At 45.6% G+C, this 23,693-nt stretch overlaps 1 protein-coding gene across 2 annotated transcripts in view; it reads right to left on the reverse strand.

The window, feature by feature from the left end:
• The window catches only part of LOC119445507 (serine/threonine-protein kinase haspin homolog), a 57,218-nt gene that overhangs the window by 26,908 nt on the left and 6,617 nt on the right, over positions 1–23,693 (reverse strand). The window contains exons 1-4 of one of the 2 annotated variants that reach the window (XM_049663347.1): positions 18,078–18,286; positions 12,697–12,789; positions 1,910–2,011; positions 48–104 (exon numbers count right to left, since the gene is read on the reverse strand). In XM_049663347.1, the coding sequence (XP_049519304.1) occupies positions 48–104; positions 1,910–2,011; positions 12,697–12,789; positions 18,078–18,122 (297 nt within the window). In that variant the 5' untranslated portion in view covers positions 18,123–18,286. Of the gene's footprint in view, positions 1–47; positions 105–1,909; positions 2,012–12,696; positions 12,790–18,077; positions 18,287–19,787; positions 20,038–23,693 lie in introns of those variants that run through there. The other variant, XM_049663346.1, reaches the window with a different exon arrangement.

The raw sequence follows: 23,693 nt of genomic DNA on the forward strand, positions 1-23,693 counted from the left end.
CCAATTATCAGAGTTCACTCTTAAAGTGAGTATGATGACGTCCTTACGCATAGATTCCCACTTGGAAGCAGGGATCCAGGTTCATCGTCTTCAGCACTTGGTCCCTGAAAGTACACGCGGCTTCAGGATAAACCTCACCTTGACTTCTGACCAGGTCATCCACTAGCATCTCGTTCCTACAAGTTTATATATGCAAGGCGTCTGTGCTAAATTAACAAACATGCAAGTGTAATCATACAATAAGCCGTGCGACCACTCTATACGGCAAATGACACATTTTTTTTAATTCTGTGCAATTGCTTATTTAGTCAATATTGTCTCGCCAGTCGATATTAACATTCTGACTAAAAGTTCTTTCGTAACTTTATAGGACTTGTCAAGCGTAAAAACTTATCTTTACTTTTATGCAACTAGACAAAGCAAGACACACTGCAACTTGCTCTAGGGAGTTGCAAAGGGCAATGTTTTAGTGGTGTCTTCCTAAAGCGTACCGTAATCTTCGATCGGACCACCCGTATACTGCTCAAAACATTTCTGACGGTAATAATGTTAATATAAAATATGCTATTTGAAACCGTCCGGAGCAGCGAAGGAATAAAAAAACGAAATTACATTTCACATCGAACGTTTGCTATAAGCAAGGAAAGTTTGCATGTTGGCTTGTCCGCTCGCAGCCATCGCAACTGCGTCTGCGGGCCGAATTTCGCAATGGTTTTTGGTGCCAGACCATTGTTTCAACTGAAGGATGTCACTCTGTACTGTGTCTTTGCTGCACAGCATAGCTGTGCAGTGTAGACGTAGCGAGAAGGCCGGGGATCTAAATAGGTTAATTTCATTGCGAACACTAGTTGTAAATATAGTAAACGCGCTGAGTGAGCCTGCATTTTCGTCCCTGCATGCGTAATTATCACGACCTGCGTGTCCCCCTCGAAACTCGTCACTTGAAAGGCACTCACTGCGGATTCGGGCGCTTGGGGGAGGTGGAAAAGTGTAGAGTGGAGTAGAAGGAGGAGAATTTAGGGGACAAGAATTCCCAGGCCGCGTAGAACACTGCGCAGTTGGCGGAGGAGGAAAAGGGCTCCGGGGTGGAGAGTGTGTTGTCTTCGTGTCTGGTTTAACTAAGACATGTCAGCGCCACCATGCAGTCGTCTTGGGAGCCCTTCGACCACAGAAGCCGTGTTGCAGCTCAACTTGAAAGCAACCTCTACGCCTCTAATTTTCATTATGCGATAAAATAATCCAAAAAGGAGCGTGCCAGCCATCCCGATGTCACGCTTTCCTAAGGTGTACTACAACTGGCAATAAGCATTGTCAACTTGCATTTAAATTGACACTACTACAAATAAAGTTGAGCTGAAACAGCAACTTATGCTTCTACAATACCAAAAGAGGCACTCTTACCTCGAGAGAAGGATAGGAAATTTAGAAAAGGCGCAAAAGAGAAACACGGGTGTCTTGAAGCTTCCGCAACAGCTCGCCGTGACGTCATAGAGTTTCACATCGTGTGCTATGACCTAGTTAATTTTCAGTCAGTAAATATAGATTTTAGAGCAATGCAAAGAGAAAGAAACAACAACAAAAGATAGAACATAGCGAGCTTCGGCAACTCTCGCCGCACCACCACCGTCAAATACGGGAAAATACTTTTGCGTCACAGTGACGTACCAGCGAGCGTATTTGGGCCACTAAATTCAGAAAGTGTAAGTTTGGCCATGATAGAGTTTTCTAAGCAACCTTTTTTTCCCGCAAAGTGATCGTTATTCGAGTTTTGGAAAAAAAACTGATTTTTGGGTTTCTATTTCCTGTCCCTTTGAACAGCGCCAATTGGACGGGAAAAGGAACGTGAGTGAACAGGACGGATGGCTGCGGTGTTGCATGTTAAACACGTGACGGCGCAGCGCACACTCACCGACACCGTGGTGAGCTTTCCTCGCGAGGAGCTGGAGACGCTGCTAATGCCTGGCTTCTTGGTTCGCGACGGCGAGGAGGACGAAGACGTCGCCCGCTTGTTCTGAAAAAACAAGGAAAAGAAAAGAAATAAAAATACAAAGCAAACCACATCGACGGCTTTTAATATATTCGCAGCTGACGCTGAAGCCTTAGAAGCAAGCTGTAGCTCCTATCAAAATGCATGCGGACAGAGAAATCGCTTTTGTTGGCATTCCCTGCACCAATTTCTATTAGACTGACAGCATTTAAAAGTAAAAGCTAGAATTTACCAGCTGTAGGGGATAGGTTTATGACTGAGGCTTTGATTTTACAAAAGTTCTTTAAAATCGACAAAACAAAACCTAAGAAAGGATAAGGTTTACACCTCTGAAACTCTGTAATGATATCTAGATCAGAATTTCGTGAACAGCACTTTCAGTGGACAAATTGACATATTATGCACTGTTCTGGAATATGCCTTCAATTTGTCAGTATGATTAATCTAAAACCATCGAAAGAATTCTAATATTGTCACGTAAGCTTGCAAACATATGTCACATTCCCGCTTTAGGTGCTCTGACAGTTCCAGCTTACTGAACAGCGACATCGGTTTTTTATGCAGATATACAGATTTGTAAAGATTTTGCTTAAGTTTCTTGTTTTAGCTTACTGAATCTTGATATTTGCTCCAAAAAATTTAGCTCTAAGTTAAATTACACTTCTACAATCAGTTGAACTTGCTGGTCCTTCTTAAATGCAACAAATTTCAGTTAAATTTATTCAGCGGAGGTTTATAATCGGAGCATTTCTGCGGTTGTAAATATATTTTCATTAATATCTTTCCCGTGGCAATATATTAGAATATGAAAACATGAGTTGATCCGGAGATAAAGCTGCTTAAGCACTGAGGTGACAAATAATGATTGACTCTCGACAATAGTGTGCCAATTATATATAATATACGTAATTCCGTAGTGCTGGAGTATGTAAAGGTGCTAGGATGATGGCATTTTGCACTTTCTAGCAAGTCCTCATATTTACTTAGTAATTAGGTATGTAATCACGGTACATTACATTTAGCACCATGCAGTGACCTTGATTCTGTTATACAAACTATATGTGTCAGGACATCTCGAGTCAGTTCCATATTTCTCGCTCCTGTTAGTTTTACACCGATCCATGTACTATCAGCGTCAAATGAAAGCCGAACAGCGGAGTGCGTGCCACAAGCACTGTTAACACTATAGTGTGCGCCGTCCTGTCATCAACACTGAACGGCGAGCACATCCGGTGTGGCAGCACTGCGCGATCCTCCTATAGTGCGTTATCTTCACTTCTGTTCCAGTTTTCGTATGGTGGTAGCGGTGGCCGGCGTGAGCGTTCCAAGCGCTTGTCGTCGTATCGCTCGCAGTTCTTCGCTTTTACTCCAGCGCTGCATTGCAATCAGCGTCGGGGCACGATAAAAAGAAAAGATACATCTAATCGCTTTGTGGTTGATTTCAAGCTATCGTTTTTTTCTTGTTCAGCACAACCTTGTCCAACCACAAGCGATCGGCACGCCCATGCCGGCAACCGTAGCAGCTGCGAGCGATATACCGCGATGCGCAGGTTTGCCGATCGAATGCATGAATGTTACAGAATTTTCGCTTCTGTTTTCTTTTTTTTTCTTCCTTTCAAAAATACTAGTGGGAACACAGGCAAAAAAAATCGCACTTCAGTGGGGTGGCGCTGTACTACCAAACCGGATGTGTGGGCCTGTCTGCTCTGATGACTGGAGGGCGCGCACTATGCTGTTTCTAATGCTTGTGGCACGCGCTCCGCTATTCGGCTTTCATTTGACGCTGATAGTACACGTTAGTGCTGATGGTACATTCAGCCGCGTATTTGCATTATTCAGGCCAAAATATAATTATTTAGGCTATATTACATTTATTTGGGGCAGACAGCTCCGATAAACTGTGAGAATGTGGAACTTTAGAAAAGTTACAATGTTCAGAGGGATGCTAAGAGCTGGTGCGAGGCTGCTGCGAAATTTCCAACTACTGTAGAAGATCAGATTACAGCTTCTGTCTAGGATCGTCCGACGGAACTGCTAAATCATGCCTGAAATGCCATTCGTGCCATAACTAACAATATATTTGGCTATAAGAAATATGTGAAACAAATCATCACCATCAGCAGCAGCAGCAGCAGCAGCCTATTTTAATGTTCACTGGAATTCGAAGGCCTCTCCCAGAGATCTCCTATCACCCTTGTCTTGCACTAACTGATTCCAACTCGCACCTGCAAATTTACTCATTTCATCACGCCAGCTAATTTTCAGTCGTATTGTAGTGCGCTTCCCTTCACCGCTGCACCGCTGATCTGCCCTACGCATTACGTGGCCTGACCAACTCCACTTTTTCCGCTTAATGTCAACGAGAATATCGGTTACCGACTTTGCTCTTTGATCCACGCCGCTCTCTTCCTGCCTTTTAACGTTACGTCTAACCTTTTTCGTTTCGTTGCTCTTTGCGCGGTCCTTAACCTGTTCCCGGGCTTCTTTGTTAACCTACAAGCATCGGTAGAATGCAAAGTTTGCACACTTTCCTTTTCAGCGACAGTGGTAAGCTTCGTGTCATGATTTGAAAATGCCGGCCATATGCACGACAAGTCATTTTTATTCTTCTGTAAATTTCCTTTGCGTGATCAAGGTCGCCTGTTAGTAATTTACCTAGATAAACGTTCTCCTGCACAGACTATAGAGATTGACTGGCGATAGTGAATTCTTGTTTTTTGTCAGGCTATTGAAAATGACCTTTCCCTTCTGCATAATAACCTTCAAACCTACTCTTACACTTTCTCGGTTAAGGTCATCAATCGCTTCCTGCAGTTCATCCCCAGTGTTGCTGAGCAGGACAATGCCATCCGAAAACCGAAGGTTGCTGAGATATTCGCCGTTGATCTTCACTCCTAAGTGCTCCCAGTGTATCAGCTTGAATAATTCTAAGCATGCCGTGAATAACATTGTAGATTTTGTGTCACCTTGCCTGACCCCTTTTTCTTGATACTTAATTTTTTTGAAATAAATATAGTTCAATAAAGACGTTGCTGCGCTAGTTGCTGCGTGATTTTTTACCAGAAATGTCCCGCAGGGAAAGACGAAGGACGATAGAAGAAAATAGACAGGCGCACCGTCTATGCTGCTTCTGTCGTCCCTCGTCCTTGACGGCGCCACAACTGCGTTAATGAAATAAATATGCCGCTTATGATGATTATTTACACGGATAACCGTCAAAATAATTGCCGAGATATGTAGAGAAGTGCCGGTATACAGTTGGACTGAAGGCTTCAAGAAAAAAAACAGCAGCCTATGACGCATTTAGGCTATTTCTGCTGACAATGTATACCGCTTGGTATTTTCGAGCCAAGCATCGTGATCTTCGTATCCAAGCTAAATGTTCCGTGTGAATTCCCTCTGTTGAAAATGGCGAAATTGCCAAAGGGCCGCAACTGTGTGCAGGGAACACGCTTCCGACGTCACCTTGCCACCAGCAGTAATGCGTTAGGAATCAATCGGAGTTTGAAAGTAACTTACCACTGACAGCATATTGGGATTGCGTGTACGGAGACACCAGGACAGATGTACAAAAAAGGAACGACTTGAGTTACTCTGTCTAAATGGAGCCATACACATTAACTCTGGGTACGAAAGACACGAAACACTGAACAACATGACTGACAAACAAGCCAACATGACCACTATCTTCTCGTTCAGTGCACAGTAAAAATCGCTCTCGTGGGCAGGCCAAGGCATATACGGAGACGATATATCAAGAGTTGCCTAATTCAAGGTAACTGCAAAATGTCGGCGTTATTGGATAATTCCTGTGGTTATTATCACTTGTGATAAAATAAAGGGAGTTTGTAACGCTGTAGTGTAACGCTCAAATTGCGCATTTAAAATTGTTCTTATAGTTAAGACAAACAATGTGGAGAGAAAATATCTGGTAAATGAGTAATGAAATAGAGACAGCATTTCCAACATTTCATCGACGTGAGGTATTTGTTTCAGTGGTAGTTACTAAAACCAACACAGCCATCAATTGCCAAGTGAAGCGCGATTGTTCGCAGATCGGCATTTAGAAAAAGTAATTCTCAGCACTCCTCTCCAAAAGATACCTGTTCACTGTTTTTCATCAACAATAAGTACTGCGAATATTACACTTGTTCACAGATTGAACTCTAGCATAGCGAGAGGAAGGAACTTCAAGCTGACTATTAATGCAGTTTAATGGGATATGAGAAAGGGCATTGTAAAGGGATCTGAGTAATCTTGACAACCTCTCGTTGGGTGCACAATAAACGAACGTGTTTGTGCACCATGTAAATCATCATCATAAGCATCATATTGGTTTCATTAACGCAGTTGTGGCGCAGTGAAGGACGAGGGACCTAGAATTTGCGCCCAGCAGCCAAAGGCCAAAATTATTGAGTTATCCTCAGATTTGGATAGGGAAAGAGTTATTTTGCGTTCTCATACTTGCAATTTGCACAATACCGGAGCAGCGGTTACATGGACGGCAGCAGCAGCTCGAGCGGCGAGATGTTGAAACGGTTCGTTCGATCATGAAGTGTGAGAAGAATAACTTTCGTGCTCTTCTCTTGCAAGCAATTAAAAAAATCACAGCATATCCACGGGGTGAATGATGATGAGTGGGCGAAGCTCTTGGGGGAAACATCGGATCTCCCGCTTAAGGGGACGCTAGCACAAACGCGTTAGAAACGTGCAGTACTCTCTAGTAAGGGGGAGCGGCCACAGCGTCTTACGCAGCCATTTACACATGCCGGAACGTGCACCGCGTTTGCCGACGCCATCACATGACTGCTGAGAGAGTATACCCCCCCCCCCCCCCGTATTCATAAACGCTCCTCGACTTGAACTTCACTTGCCACCGCCTTGGGCAGCGCGTTCAAAACGCGTTGAAGGTAAGGCGGAGAGGCCACAGCGTCTTACACCAGCTTCTTACACGGGCCGTAACGCGCTAGCACAAACGCGTTAGAAACGCGCTAGAAACGCGGCGTTTCGTTAATGTTGGGTATCTATTGCCATCGTGGTGCGTGTGTCCATGTCCGCTTCGTGGCGTAGTGGGCTAACGCCGCGCGCTCGGAAGCGAGGGGTCCCTGGTTCGATTCCGCGCTACGGACACCCACCACTTCGGAATTTTTTTTCTCATTTTTCTCAGACTGGTTACACACTACTGGTTACACACTACTACTACGACGACGGGGACGGAACGGGTGCCGCTATAAGGAGCTTCGCCCCTAAAACAACAGCTATATTCATAGTTAGACTTTTGCCAACGTCTTTCCGTGTACACGGCCACCTCGGTAGAAAATAGCCCGTCATTGCAATAACACTTTTGTACGCTCTGTTTGAATTCAACGTCACAAGAGGGCGCAATCGGGACTGCTGCTTGCGTCTACCTCTCCAATATTGCGCATGCGATGTATCATGAAGATAACTTGAAACGCGAACAGAAGCTAATTTATCAGGAATGGCTGCTACGCCCAATAAACCGATCCCACCGGCCAGTTTCACGACGCCACCGCTGCCGCAGTGCATGCTGGTACTTGTAGTCCTGAGGCCGCTCTAGCCGTCCGGGATGCTTGTGCGTCCTGTTTCGGAACAATTTTTGACAATTTTTATGGTTCGTGTGGAGCCATCGTGCGATAGGAGGATTCACCTGCTGCGTTCCTGGGTGCTACAACAATAGCACAATAGACAAAGGCTTCGGATTCTATGTGTTTCCTAAAGAGTGAAAGCTTCGGGAGACGTGGATCCAACGGATTAATAGGTGGTACTGGTAATACACAGCACAACAAGAAACACGGGGACGAATAGCGGCCGCATTATGATGGGGGCCAAATGCGAAAACACCCATGCACTTAGATTTAGGTGCACGTTAAAGAACCCCGGGGGGGTACAAATTATTCCGGAGTCCCCCACTTCGGCGTGCCTCGTAATCAGATCGTGGTTTTCGAACGTAAAACCCCATAATTTAATATCAATTTAATCTTTTTCTTTCTTTTTTCATTTGGGAGTCTTTTTTATATTTGGAATAATATATATCTACTGCTGTTTATGTTCAATTGTTCTGTAATCAAAACCAACTCCCCTCTGTAATGCCCTTGGGCCCTGAGGGTATTGCAAATAAATAGAGTGTTATAAGACTGAAACACATGGCTTTCTTTTTTTTTTTCACCTGCCAGCCTGAAGTTCGCGAGAGCTCAAGTGTGCCACCCGAACATGAGCAAGAGGTCTCTGCCATCGCTAGCAGCGACAGCGATGATACTGTCTTAAAAGGCTTAATCGACCAGTACGAATCACCGATGAAAGTATACCGCGGCTGCTCATAATGGAGAGCCGCGCGTATTCACGTGCGCAAAAGATGGGACGCTCGCCTCAGGCCACGCAGTCGGAGTTTTCGAAGCAGCTAGCGTACATTCGCTTGAACGCAAATAAAAAATTAGCATAGCTTGCACTGTAGGCGCAATGCTAAAGAGACAGTGGGGCTGATGGGCACCTAGATAGTCCTGGCTTTCGGGCTAGGCTAAGCACTACCAAGTCATCCCCAGAATTTTCCGGAATCGATTGATTATTTATCGATTATTGATTAGCTATTGATTGGCTATCGCAAGGTATTGGTCACGTATTTGGGCTAGGCTAAGCACTACCAAGGCATCCCCAGCATTTCCCAGAAGTTATTGATTATTTGTCGATTATCGAATAGCTATTGATTGGCTATCGATTGGCTATTGCAAGGTATTGGCCACGTATTCAGGTTAGGCTAAGCACTACCAAGTCATCCCCAGCACTTTTCAAAATTTATTGATTGTTGATCGACTATCGTTGAGCTATTGATTGGCTATCGCATGGTACCACGTATTTGGGCAAGGCTAAGCACTACCAAGTCATCAACACCATTTTCTGGAATGTATTGATAATTTGTCGAGTATCGATTAGCTACTGATTGACTATCGATTGGCTATCGCAAAGTATTGGCTACGTATTTGGGCTAAGCTAAGCCCTACCAAGTCATCCCAAGCATTTTCCGGAATTTATTGATTATTGATGGATTATCGATTAGCTATTGATTGGCTGTCGATGAATAAGCTCAAGTAGTCCCAACCATGGTTACCTAGATTTAGCCAGGCCAAAGAGGTTGTACTTTTCATATCTTTCAAGAATTTCATATCTTGCTTCAGTCGCATGGATGCTCAAGTGTTATCTCCGTGCCAACGCGAGTAACCCATGGCGCGTCCACTTGCCTGGATCTGTTTAAAACTAATGTTTCTACAGTAATCACAAAGGCCGGCGTTCTTTGGTGCAGCCTGAGTGACCACATGCCCATTTTTTTCTGTCTTAAACGACACACCAAAAATAAAACACAGCGTCTTTCACCCAGCCAACTGATTACACCAAATCGCCTTGAATCTTTTCGCACTCGGGTCCAGTTACTGAACTGGAGCGATGTATACGTCACACGGTGTGCCGAATCAGCGAATGAGGAATTTCTGCGGATTTTCAGCACTTGTTACCAAGAAAACTTTCCTCTGCGAACGAAACGCAAACGATCTTCGCATATTCGTAAACCATGGATCACAGATGACCTGTTTCTCAAAATAAAGTTCAAGAACATGCTCTTCAATACGTTTGTTAAGTCGCGTAATATAACTGTTCTGCACATATTTAAACGCTACCGTAATAAGCTAACAAATGAGCTTCGGAAAGCTAAATCCTCTTATGAATATGAATATTTCATGTCTTGTCAAAATGATAGTCGCAAAACTTGGAAAAAGATAAACAGTATGCTAAATCGTGCATCGTCCTCATATGCAAGTATTGAGATTTTGAGAGACGGAATTAGTATTCCGAACAAAGTACTACCCGATTATTTTAATAATTATTTTATCAGTGCAGCTGGCATATGTGTAAATAGAAATGCCGACCGCTATATTCAGGTCCGATGCCCCGATAGCATTTTCTTATATCCCACTATTGAATCTGAGTTAATTCACTTATTTTCAGAGTTACGTAATACTACATCGTGTGACGTTGACGGCCTACAGATTACACCTGTAAAACACGTCTTAGACATTATAGCACCTGTTTTGGTATACGTTTACAATCTCTGTCTGGTATCTGGGGTATTTCCTGCAAAATTGCAGATCGCTAAAGTAATAGCACTGTTTAAAAAGGGTAATCAAACTGAAATATCTAATTACAGACCTATCTCTATACTTCCAACATTTTCAAAGGGACTTGACAAAATAGTATTTCGGTGTATCTCAGATTTCTTAGAAAAACACAGCCTGCTAACAGACTGTCAGTATGCTTGCCGAAGTGGAAGGTCAACCCAGCTTGCCTTACTAGAGCAAAAGGAATTGATATTGAGAAACATTGAATTAAAGCAACTCACGCTCGGTATACTAATCGACATCAGTAAAGCGTTTGACTCTGTTGATCATGAACTTTTATTAAAGAAGCTAGAGTACTGCGGTATTCGCGGTATTGCTCTAGATATAGTCAAATCTTATTTAAAGCAGCGGAGTCAACTTGTTGAAATTAATGGCATCTGCTCCCAAATCAAATAAGTAAAAGTTGGAGTTTCCCAAGGGAGCATACTAGGCTCCCTTTTTTTCAACGTCTATGCTAACGACCTTGTTCTCGTGGATAGTGAGCCAAAATATATCATCTACGAAGACGATACTACTGTGCTCTTTTCGTCGAACAATATTACAAGCTTAACTTCAACTGCAAATTCTGTCCTTGCTAAAATACATAGATGGTCACAGGATAATGGCTTAAAAATTAATACTGACAAAACCAAAGCTATTTTATTTCAAGCCAAGAATAAATTCTTGTACTTGGAGTCCGACATTTCTATAGGCTCTTCAAGAATTGAGCTTGTCGGGTCTGCGAAAACGCATGTGTTTTTTGATACCCATATGTCATGGAATGATCACATAGACTTCCTTGCAGGTAAACTTGCCCAAGTACCTGGAATACTGTTCAGTTTAAAACCGCTACCACGCAAAGTCAAACTTCTCTTATATAATGCTCTTTTTCTAAGTAACATACACTTTTGCTGTCTGGTGTGGAGTACAATGTCTGCTACCAACATAAACCGATTGTTCCTGCTGCAAAAAAGGTAATCCGTACTATTTTCAATGCTCCAGCAGATTCTCATACTGCACCTCTCTTCAAACAACTTAAATTACTCACGCTGCACTCTCTGTTAGACTTTAGACTGTCGTTAGCCTATCGAAAAGACGTGAAACAAGATCAGTCATACATTACGTCTTTAACGCAGTTCATTAGAAATAGAACAGAATACAGCACACGGTCACCTTAACACTGACATGTACCACGTCCTCGCACTAATTATGCTTTTCAAATGTTACATCATCGCTTACCACGCTTGTTAAACACACTCATGCGCAATAACATTGATGTCATTTCTTGTCCTGTTTCGCGTTTGTATGAGTTTTTCAGTGATATTTGATCATGATCAATTTTTTTTCTTCACCGTTTTTGTTTGCTCATGTATAAAACTGCTATTTTCTGTTTGTAGTGTTTTTCTTATATTGATTTTTTATGGCATAAGTTTAAGCCAACATTGCATTGTATGCAAATGTATTTTTGTTGTCAGTCCTGAATTAGCGCATGTGCCTGCCGATGCTGCCCTCAGACTGGGTTTTAAGGCCCGTCAAGTTGCTGTGCGCAACTTTTCCCTTAAATACCCCATAAATTGTACATTTATGGAAATAAAGGCAAAATTCAAATTCAAATACTAACCTCCTTGAGCCAGGCTCAGCTTCACTAGTTCACAGGGGTATGTGCCATTGCACTTGGACCCTTTCTGCACTAACGCCAGGATCGGCCCACATTTTTTGTCCATGACGGAGGGATAACGGCTGGCTTAAACAGCTCCGCTGTTAAAAACGCCACCTAGCTTACCTAAGAACTTCTAGATATCGCTGTTACCAAAGTCTGCAAGTTGTGCGCGAAACCCATGTAGGTAAGCATCATTAGGGCACGAAAGTTTGGGCGCCGCATTTCAAACCTGTCTCCAACAGGTATACAAATCCGATTATGTCCGTCGCTAAGCAAACATAACGTTGTAGTCAACGAGATGCACGTGTGCAAAAATAGTAACGCAAAACGACCGCGTAAATCAGCATGTATACTACATACAAAGCTCGAAGAAATACAATAATCAACGCGTAATCAGCGGGTAACAACCGAAATGAAAGAGCAGCAGGCACTTTTCAACGTTCGCCTCGCCATGCTGGAATAAACAGCCGATGCAATTTTTTATAATACATGACAATTTTTCTCGGTGGTGGAGTCGCAGAGATGTCTGGGAAGCTCGTTCACAGTACTCAACGAGCGGGGACTGCGGTGCTGGGTTGACCAGTTGACTACAACCAAGATGGTGGTAGTGCTACTTCCGGAAAACCGGCGCATGCGCAGATCGGTCGGTGGGATCGGTCTACTGTACGGTAGCTCGACATGCAATCGCTCTATAGCCCGTTTCTAAACGTGGGTTTGTCCCAAGTGTGCGTTTCTGAGTCTGAATTAGGTCACTGTTACAAATTCGGAACAACGCATTGTACTAGTTTTGGAGCTGTTCGCACTTGAATTTGCGCCGATAGTACATATAGGGATAAGCTAAGACTCCCTACCCCGTACATTCCTTGCCTTTCATAGTTGTCACCCACCTTGGACTTGCCGTGCGACCGTTCACCTTTTGGACTCTTCGGTAGCACATCAGCGAGAGCGCGGTCTGGGGCTTTCGTTGTCACTTCGTCTGCCTGTGGTGATATAAAACATCGTGAAGATAGTCGAACAGCGAACCTGTGTTGGTTCCACCGAGCGCTACCGAGTGTTACATGTGCATGTGTTGCACATGATTCAATTGAGTAAACGCAAGTAAACACAGATCTACAACAGTAAGTTATGTTGAAACGTTGCGAGGCGAGAAGAGGCAGTGACTTTCCACGCTACTCGACGAGTGTCCAGTCCTCGGGTGGAAACCTGCCTAGCCGCCGCCAAAATCATCGACTGCAGTCACGGACACCGCGCGCGTTCGACGCGAACGCGGGGGAAACGCGGACGGCATCGGCAGCCGCTCTGCGCGTTATCCGAAAGGGTGCGCTGCACAGAAACACCTTCTCTTATCGCCTCTCCTACTCGCGCCCAGCGCGGCCTCTCATTGGTCGCCTCCTCCCTCTCGTGGTCACGTGACCTGCGTGACGCCGGACAGACGGCTAAGGGTGGACTAAGAACAGCCCCGCTGTTAAAAAATGTGGCAGTTTCACCCGAAAGGCGAAGCATCAATTGCGATAGCAAATTAGTAGAGAGCTATACGGAGTAAGGATAGTAGTTTTATCAGCTGTATAAACTTGCCACCAGCAACGCGCACAACTGTTGTCGACGCCGTCGGCGTTTCGCCCGCGATCGCTCCGAACGCGCGCGGCGTTCATGACTTGCTGGTGCCTCTGGGGGCGGCTCGGAGGTTTTCGACAAGATCAGACCAGGACACTTGTCGAGCAGTGTCGGAAGTCTTTACCACCTTCTCGCCTCGCAACGTTTTTACATAAATTTTACGTTTTACGTTTAGCCGCAGCTAAACGTCGCCTCCCCTCCCTCCCGTCCCCCCACGGCCTTTCGCGCGACGGAAGAAGTCGCGTTTGCTCTCTCTCTCTCTCTCTCTCTCTATATATATATATATATATATATATATATATATGGTGATGGTAAAGGAGGCAAGAGACGCTTAATTGTGCAGCCCTTCAGGGAGCACGGCGCAGAACGCGCGTTTGCTTTCCGCCGTGCGTTTGCTCCCCGTGAAAGCACGCGTACGCGCGCTTTCACTCGCACATACAGCATACGGCGCGATTTCATCGCCGTTTGACGTCATACAGAACCTCACGGCGACGGCGACAGCGATGCCGACGGTAGAAATCCGGTTTGAGCATGCATATAATTGCTATCGCAATAAAAGCGGCGGAACACATCTCACGCTGTCTACGGTAATTCGCTTAGCGTTCAATGAATATAAGGACACAACTCATTGCAACCGTCGACACGAGCTATGTATGAGGCGTGTACTGCGGCGGGATTCCTCTTTGGCGCTTCCGTAAGAACGATCGGCGCCATCTAGCGCCGCCACCGCGAAGCCTGAGCGTGGAATCCTAGATGCATGGCGCGCCGGTGCGTGCGAACGCCGAGAAACGCGTCACGCTGACACCGGGCTCTTCTCTGGCGCTTCTTTCTGGACCCGCTGCTCCATACAGTGGCACTGCCGAGAAGCCCGCGCGTAGTATCGGGGACGAAAAGCATGGTATGGCGCGAATTGTTCCCTCGTTTACCGCCCACTCAGTGCCACATGCACAGTGACCCAAGTTGGCAAGAGGTTTCCTGAAGAGCGGCATATACCCAGTGCATTCATGGCGCAGCTCGCTAAAGCTTTGGCGTGAAAGGCGCCGATCGAAAGCGGCAAATACCCAGTGCATTTGTGGCGCAGCCTGCTATAGCGTCAGGTTGTTATTATTGAGGAACCCTTGTGACGTAGGCTCGATTCTGTTCGGCATCGGTAGATTTTTATTGATCTTTTTTCGTCATCTGAGAGTGGCACATTCCCAGTGGCAAGTACCTAGTTACCCGAGCTGGCTTGAAATACGTTCTTTGAAGGGCAGCACACACCTACTGGCACGTACCCACTGACCCAAGTTGGTACCAAAGAGGTTTATTGAAGGTCAGCATGGACCGAGTGGCACAAACCCAGTGCTCCAAGTCAGCGTCAAAGCGTTTCTTCGAACAGTGGTGCCCACCCAGCCTCGCATCTACAGTGACCCATGTCAGTGTGAAAGAGCTTCATTGAAGAGCGGCCCATGTGTACACATTGACACATACTCAGTGGCCAAAGTTTGGTCCGATGGTTGGTTAACGGACCTTGTTACCTCAGGACAGCATCCCAATACGCAAACTATTCCACCACGGATTACTCTGTGACCCATGTAGGCGGGAATACGCCTACGTACGTACGTACGTGCGTGCATACATACATACATACATACATACATACATACATACATACATACATACATACATACACACACACACACACACACACACACACACACACACACGCACACACACACACACCACACACACCACACACACACACACACACACACACACACACACACACACACACACACACACACACACACACACACACACACACACACACACACACACACACACACACACACATACATACATACTACATACATACATACATACATACATACATACATACATACATACATACATACATACATACATACATACATACATACATACATACATACATACATACATACATACATAGCCCCCCGGAAACTGCGTGAAGTATTCTATAAAACCCTCACACTGAACGTGACAAAACATGGCGCTCGATGCAACCAGTGTAACACTCGTATATAGCGCGTCAGAACGGCATTTTATCCACACGTTTCCTCACTTCAAGTTCTTTGGCTGAGGAGATGAGTCGGCTAAAAACTTATGGTAGCCTGTCAAACAGCAGCTATTGCCGGGATCACAACTGTTTATAGCATGTGAATGAATGCAGCCAGGCGAATGATTTGGAGTGGTGTGCCTCACTGTAAGTACCGTGCGCAGAGCCTTGTTTCTAAAGAATAGCGAGTGCGTGGCACAAAAGCCAACACTTTTTCGTTCATATATTGCATTAGTACCTGGCTTTTTTTCTTCCTGGTCTGATTTGCCAGCCTTGATCCATGGGTTCTAATCAGAACATTGTTAAATTCCGCCACATTGGCGTTTTCAGCCAATCAGAGAGGTCGTAGTAGTCCTGAGGGCAAAATAGAGCTGAGACTATGGTAGAATTAGACGGCATCCAGAGTAGCATATCGTCTCGTCGTGAAAACGGGCTAGATATGGTTAAGGATATTGAATAAATGCACGCGGCTAAAAGGTGGTGTTGAGATGAACTTTCAGTGAGCCAAAGAAAGGTGGAATTCGGCACCACCAAACTGCAGCCACAGTCAACGCCGCCGCTATCGATGCTGTGGTTTTCATTAATGTTATAGTTCGACACGCTGTCATAACAAAATGATAACTAGGTTACAAAGCACGCAACAGAGACAGATCACAGTTCACACACACACACAGACACACACACACACACACACACACACACACACACACACACACACACACACACACACACACACACACAACACACACACACCGCACGCACGCACGCACGCACGCACGCACGCACGCACGCACGCAGACAGACAGACAGACAGACAGACAGACAGACAGACAGACAGACAGATAGACAGATAGACAGATAGATAGATAGCTAGATAGATAGATAGATAGATAGATAGATAGATAGATAGATAGATAGATAGATAGATAGATAGATAGATAGATAGATAGATAGATAGATAGATAGATAGATAGATAGATAGATAGATAGATAGATAGATAGATACACCTACCCTCGAAAATGCCACACAAGGCTGTCGAGCACTTCGAGCCATAAAACTCCGCGAAGAATAGCTAGACGTGAGGGCACCATAAAATAAAGTGTTACATAGGGCAGGCGCGCATATGTAACGCACGGCTGGTGCAATCAGTCTAAACCGAAAAAGCAGCGCTGCATCCTTGGTCTTTCACGATTATCAGTATGTATCTATACATACATTCCATTGGATGCTCGGGTGGCCGAATATAAAGTGGCTGTAACTAGACGCGTACCTGAAAATAATGTTTAAAATGCACGGGAATATTTTCTGAATGATCGGCCAGACTAGTCCCGCTAGTATTACCGAAAACAAACAAAAAGATTGCTAATATAGAAAACAAAAAGTTTGAGGGAGCAACGGTCTAAACGCAACCGCAATATGGAAGCTAAATTATCAGGTTCCCGTGTTGAAGAACTGTTTCAACCATCCATTTATTGCATCTGCTCGAAATAAACTATCATCATCATCATCATCATCATCATCATCAGCCTATATTTATGTCCACTGCAGGACGAAGGCCTCTCCCTGTGATCTCCAATTACCCCTGTCTTGCGCTTGCGTATTCCAACTTGCGCCTGCGAATTTCCTAACCTCATCATCCCACCTGACTTTCTGCCGTCCTCGACTGCGCTTCCCTTCTCTTGGTATCCATTCTGTAACCCTAATGGTCCACCGGTTATCCATCCTACGCATTACATGGCCTGCCCAGCTCCATTTCTTCCGCTTAATGTCAACTAGAATATCGTCTACCCCTGTTTGTTCTCTGATCCACACCGCTCTCTTCCTGTCTCTTAACGTTACTCCTAAGATTTTTCGTTCCATTGCTCTTTGTGCGGTCCTTAACTTGTTCTCGAGCTTCTTTGTTAACCTCCAAGTTTCCAATAAACTATACCGGATGTTTTAATTTTCGCCTGTGAGTAACAAGGGGAAAGGACAGAAGTGCCGGAACGTTGTCGATAGAATGAAAAGACACGTCAGCAGACGTATCTGTTCATTAATATATCCCGCCACTGAGGTCACTTCCGGGGAGCGTAATATCCCGGTAGCACGTGCACGAAGTTATAGATTTGTTGCAAGAACAAAAAACTATAGTGCGTTATCTAGAGCTTTAAACATGTGAAAGTCCACATGCGTGTGTGTGTGCGTGTGGAGAAAGAGACAGGAAATGACTAGGTAGTCTGCAAGTTAATTTGCACCACCCTGTGAAAATAATTTTTACGCCCTAACAGACACTATCGCCTGCTTACGCTACTGAGCGGTTTTAAGGCTCATTCACCGTTTCTGTAAGCCCCACAGAAAAGGAAATGTAGCGGAGCTTTTCCATTTCGTCCCCCTACGAAGTCAGCTCCGCAACCGAATCAACTCCGCAACTCCGCCGTTGGTAACGTTAGCAACAACGCGAACAAATCATCTCAATGTTATTCTCCACATAGAGACATTAGTCCTCTTATCCATGCGGAAGTGGCCACAAGTGAGCATCGAATAATTATTCAATTGAAGGCTGCTGTGTGCGATGAAACCATAGTAAGAAGGCGTACCTCCGTATCTGACTTTGCATCACAGGTCAATGGTGTTTGAGCCATGGCTTCTCTCGTGGCAATGGTCCTGGCACCGCTTCTCTCTGTGCAGTAGCTTTAAACCCTGGTTGCCCAGCAGAGCACCGCCCCAGGGCGGCCAATGTCGTTGCGTGACCCCAAGCGTCGGCAGCAGACGTCCTGCCAATTCAAACACCCTCGAGCCGAATCGCTCGCGAAGGAACTGGCTTGGCATTTCTTCGTCTTCTCACCGGTGCCCACCGTGGCGCGGGCAGCTGAAGTTGGGCCGCCTACAGCGCGAGAAAGTACCCCACCGTTTGGGGACGCTGCTGAGCGTCCTTTAAAAGCGAAGCTTTATTTCCCTACCATCCCGGGTCTGGCGTGGCTCCTGTCTGCTGTAAGATCGGTTCGTACTTCGGCGGATATATATTAAATGTGCACATGTATACGAACGTCCTGTCTAGCGCGATTGGCTGTTACCGGGCATAGCGGAACTCGGCACCGGATATAGTGCGAACCGAGGTGGCACGGTGCGTCAGGTGATGTACGTAAACGCAAACGTGAGCTCCAACTCCCACTCGTCGTCGTGGTCAGTCCGTCGTCGCGGCTTCTTCACCTTCATGCCGTTGTGATCATTCCTTCGTTGTGAGGCAGTCATCATCATGCAGCCATCAACATTCGATAGCAGCAGCGCTTTAATAGCGCTGCAAATACTGTTACTAAAGAAATAAACAAATTTTGTCGTCATTACTGCGATGTCATTCCGTCGTCGTCACACCTCCATCATAATGGTTCACCATCATTTCATCGCCTTCATTTCGTCGCCATGGTAGCGTAGTCGTCATGCATTGGTCATGGGTCGTCGTGAGGCTGTCGTGGTCTTTCTATCGTCGGCCATTGCAGCTTCGTGATACGATTGCCCACATGATTTCGTCAACCCGCCATCGCCATCATACAATCGTCCTCATCCTATTTCCGTCCCAATATTGTCTTCATACTGTCAGCAATATTTCACAATCGTCATCCCAATCTCGTCATGCTGCTGTCACCATATTGCCGTCGTCTATTCAGCGTCGTCACCCATTCTTCTTTAGTCCATCCTAGTCATTGCAGCGTCCTCATGTCGAAATCACGATTTCGCGGTTATATAACGTCGTCGTAATGCGGTCGTGTTCGTTCCATCATGAGCATACCGTCGTCGTCACGTCATCGTACAGTCGTAATCGTTCTATTTACATTATGCGGTTGTCGGAAAGCCATCGCCATGCCGTTGTTCTTGCTCTATCGTCATCACTGCAGTATCCTCATCTGATTGTCGTCATACCGTAGTCGTCCTTCCATCACCATTGTGCGAGTGATCCGCATGTTCCCGCGCCACAACTTTATGGTGAGTTACGCATTTCTTGTAGAAAATGTGTTCACCTTGGTCGTGCGCTCTCGAATTGCAAACGGTCATTAAACAAGAACATTGGGTTTCGCAAACACCGAAAACTTCGCTGATATCGAATCCTATGGCGCATGAGATCTGCGTTATTTTTGTTTTCAATTTTAAGCTATTGCCCACGCTTAATAATGCATGTAGTGCTGTATAAAAATAGTGGCATTACCTCAAATGATTGGCCTCTTAGTAGCCATTCACTCACTATTTAGATATATTGTTACGTTGCGGAACTCGATATTACACGGAAGCCAGTGCACGGTTACAAAAAGTACTTGCCGGGGATTTTGCTGGCGTGAGGTGAAGTGGTTCTTTGGCATATGGCAACAGGGACTCGTATGACAACGGTGAAGACATGACAGGTGGCACATCCAGTGACGAAGGCAGTAAAGCTGGTAGCGATGCCTTCTCACCGGGGTCATCGAAATTGAATAAAGTCGATTCCAAGAAACAACTGAGGTCGCAATCCTCGAGATCTTCATCATCATCGTCATCGTGAACATCACTTGTGGTGACTTGCGCTTCCTGCGTAAACACAGAAACGAAACAAAATATTTCACTAAGATTAGCTCAATGAAATTACCGCAAAGCCCAATTGCTTCCGCGCTAAAGGTAAACATAGTACCAGCAGTGTTATAACCAACGCAACATGCGTGTGCGTGCGTCTGTGTGAGAGGGGGGCAAAGGGGAGAGGGGAATGGGTGTGTGGGGGTGGGTCGGTTAGTGTGAGGGGGTAATACATCTACAACGGACGAACTTGATATAATCATAATCAAATAATCAATAATACACTGCTGTGAAATATACCGCCAATTTATCAGTAGGACTTTTGCAAAAAAAACCTTGTAAACATTGTAACAATAGTCTAAAAGGAAGCATTAGCTCGGGAGCTCCTATCATGGGAATGGATAAATGTTTTCCTCGGCAACCACTGCAGCAAAGTTGATGAGGTTTGTCAAGTTTACAATTGTGCGACTCAGCTATGAAAACCAATATCGCAATTCTGCAAATTGCATCCAGGTGCACATCTGAAGCGGAGAAAATTCACTTAATATACATGGCTCTCAAGTAGACCATTCATATGTGAGCAGGACTTTTGCAAAAACGTTGTAAATACTCAAAGAGTTCACGTAAGATATAAATTGATATATGAAACTTATCCGCTTCGGATGCTCTAACGCATGCGATTTACAGAAATACGATATCTGGTTCATGGTGCAGAGCAACACACTTGTAAACAACGTGCTTATATTTTTTTTTCCAAGTTAACCAAATTCTGAAAATTCCTTTAAACAATTTCAGGCCTTAAATCAAAATTCTGATTGCAACAGTCACTATAATTTAGCTCTCTCTCTCAAATTCCAATAATTTCATTAAAGTCGGTCAAGTGGTCATCCCCGAACCTAAATTCTGCATTTTACATGTATTTGAATACGAGGCATCGTTGTTGAGCCAGAGCTGAAGCTTGCTCTTCTGCTGTAAATATATATACACTTTTCATCGGTTAATTCTCGCACTTTGGCGCTCACGCCAGGCCTAGCCATTTCTTTGCCTCAGTACCCGCTGCGTCACCTAAGTGGCGGTTTGAATCCCGGTGGCAGAGGCTATGTTCTGATGGGGGTCGAATGACAAAACGCTCCGGTACTTAAATTTAGGCGCCCGTTAACGTGCACCATATGGTCAAAATGAAACCCGAGTCCCAGCACTACCACGTCTCTCATAATTCATGTGAAGATTGAGAACATTTTTTTTAATCCGCTAAGTCTACTGTACGCGAACAACTTCAGTAAAGCTGCTTACTAATTCTTTGATTGATATCTGTGGCATTCTCACATGGGTCTTTGTACTAAAAGCTGATCTATTCACAGTATTTTGTGTTTACAAAAGAGAAGCATTCAAAAAATATGTACCCTCGTTAACGGCGTTCTGCTAACTCTGCCTTACTGTAGCCTACAGTCGGTTCCATGTATTTTCCCGCCTTATTTCTTGTCGCCGCAATCCCAGAAAAAAGATGTCGAGCCATTATCCAACTCAAACCAAGGTTTCGTTGCTCTCCCCATTACCGAGGAATGTTCACCCCCAACACAACGAGGCCCGGCGCGCAGCCAGGGCCCGAGCACTTATCAAGACTGCCCTGCAGAACCCAGAACTCGTGTCCTTTGTCGACGCGGCGCAGTATCCCGGATCAAACTCGTACGCGGCCACGGTGGTGGACCCACAGAGCAAAAGCCTGAATGCAGCGTCTATCCAAAACTCAACGGCGTCCGTCGCAGAGCAAGTCGCAGTGATGCTGGCTCTGTGCGATCCCGGGCGCACCCAGATCTACACGGACTCCAGGTCGGCGGCGATGGCCTTTCTCGCCGGCTCGGTCTCGGCCGAGGCTGCGGCGGTGCGTATGACCCGCAAGCCAGGCACGGTCACTCACGTCATCACTTGGTTCTCGGCTCACATGGGCCGGAACGTCTCTCCCGGCTCGATCAACCCTCTGGCCAACGACCAGGCGCGAGGTCTCGTCAACCGCGCCGGTCTGAGCGGCCCGGCTTCGCAGGAGATCGACCGGACCACGGACCCGCTGCTTACTTTTCACGACATCACTACTCACTACCAGCTGGGACGCAGGCAGTTCCCGGCTCCTCACCCGAAGCTCGGCAGACCCCAGACCTCGGTGCTGAGAATGCTGCAGACGGGCTCATTTCCGTCTCGATCCAGGCTGAGCCATTACGATCCGGGTGTGGATCCCCGCTGCCCCGACTGCGGCGACGAACGGTCCACCTTGAACCACATGCTGTGGCAATGTTCTGCATTGCACCACTCGCCTTTCAACAGGCAAGAAGACTGGAAAGAAGCCGTCAAGAGCGACGACCTTCAAGTCCAGCTTCGGGCTGTCCAAAGGGCCTGCGAAAGGGCTGAAGATCACGGTCTTCCGCCCCCGGTGCAGGTGCGGCCCGCGACTACGACAGAGTAGTCCCTTGGGACAAAATACAGTTTCTTGTCTGTCTGTCTCTCTGGCTGTCTGTCTGTCTGTCTGTTGCAACAAAATGAGTGTGTTATTATTTCTGATGAAAGGCAAGGTTTCCGGAAATACACGATGGTCAGCTAGCGCCCCAAGTTCAGCTGACGCTTGCTCGCGCTGTTAAGTATTTTTCTGATCTCCACTAACCTCCTGCCCCATTTACTGAAACTCACCGACACTCAGAGTCACTTAATGGATGTGGGTGCACTTGTTATAGAGTATACCGACCAATGAGTGGTTTGCATATATTACTTAAGAATGTAAGAGTTGGATGTTTTATCTCGAAGCCAAAATTAGCGTTACATTTTTGTTCTAAGCTACTGCAGAACTTCCAAGCATGTATGTTTTAAGCTCGGAGCGCGGTATTAACAAGCCTAACGCAATTGGCCCGTTTACGAGTGATTATGTAGAAACTAAATAATTTATCGACGTCACACCAAAAGAACGTTACTGGACCAACCCATGACAACCTTTTCTTTCCAAGCCATTCGCAATATACAAAAAAAAACGAGATGGGCGAATTACGGTAATTGTGATTGACTGCAGCGGTGGAAAGTGCGTTTCACTGTGTATTGAAAGAAACCATGGGGAATGCGGAGATGGAAATTCAAGACGATTAGTAACGCGAGAGCACGGTGAGAGCAGCTAGGAGTCAACGTTTCGACAAGTGGACTTGTCGTTTCCACAAGGCCTTGAAGAAGACAAGTCCACTTGTCGAAACGTTGACTCCTGCTCTCACCTTGTTCTCGTGTTACTCATTGTGTATTTCAAAATAATTTATAGCCTTGCCTTTTAGTACTCGCCCCGTACTGCAATGTTCGTAGAATATGCACCAGGCGTAATCAGCTCGGAAATGTATAAATACGAAATTTACATATCTTCTGAAGCAGTGGCCAACGTTTTGTGTTACTCACACTGTCATCGTCGACGATAAATGCCTCGCCTAAAATAGTGCCTTCCTGCACCGTCACGGCATCGTGCACTGCCGTTATAAACAGAGACAGCGAAAGCTGGCTCAGACAAGCGAAGAATGCGTCGCCTCTTGTTCGAACATGACGGCGCCCACAGGAGTGCGGGGAAAAGGGTCTAGATTTAATTTGTGCGCTTTTCATGCTCTAATAAATCTAGCTCATAAGACTGCTTTATATGTTTCGTGAAGACGTAGGGA

The sequence above is a fragment of the Dermacentor silvarum genome, chromosome 3, assembly GCF_013339745.2.
Source record: "Dermacentor silvarum isolate Dsil-2018 chromosome 3, BIME_Dsil_1.4, whole genome shotgun sequence".
NCBI lineage: Eukaryota > Metazoa > Arthropoda > Arachnida > Ixodida > Ixodidae > Dermacentor > Dermacentor silvarum.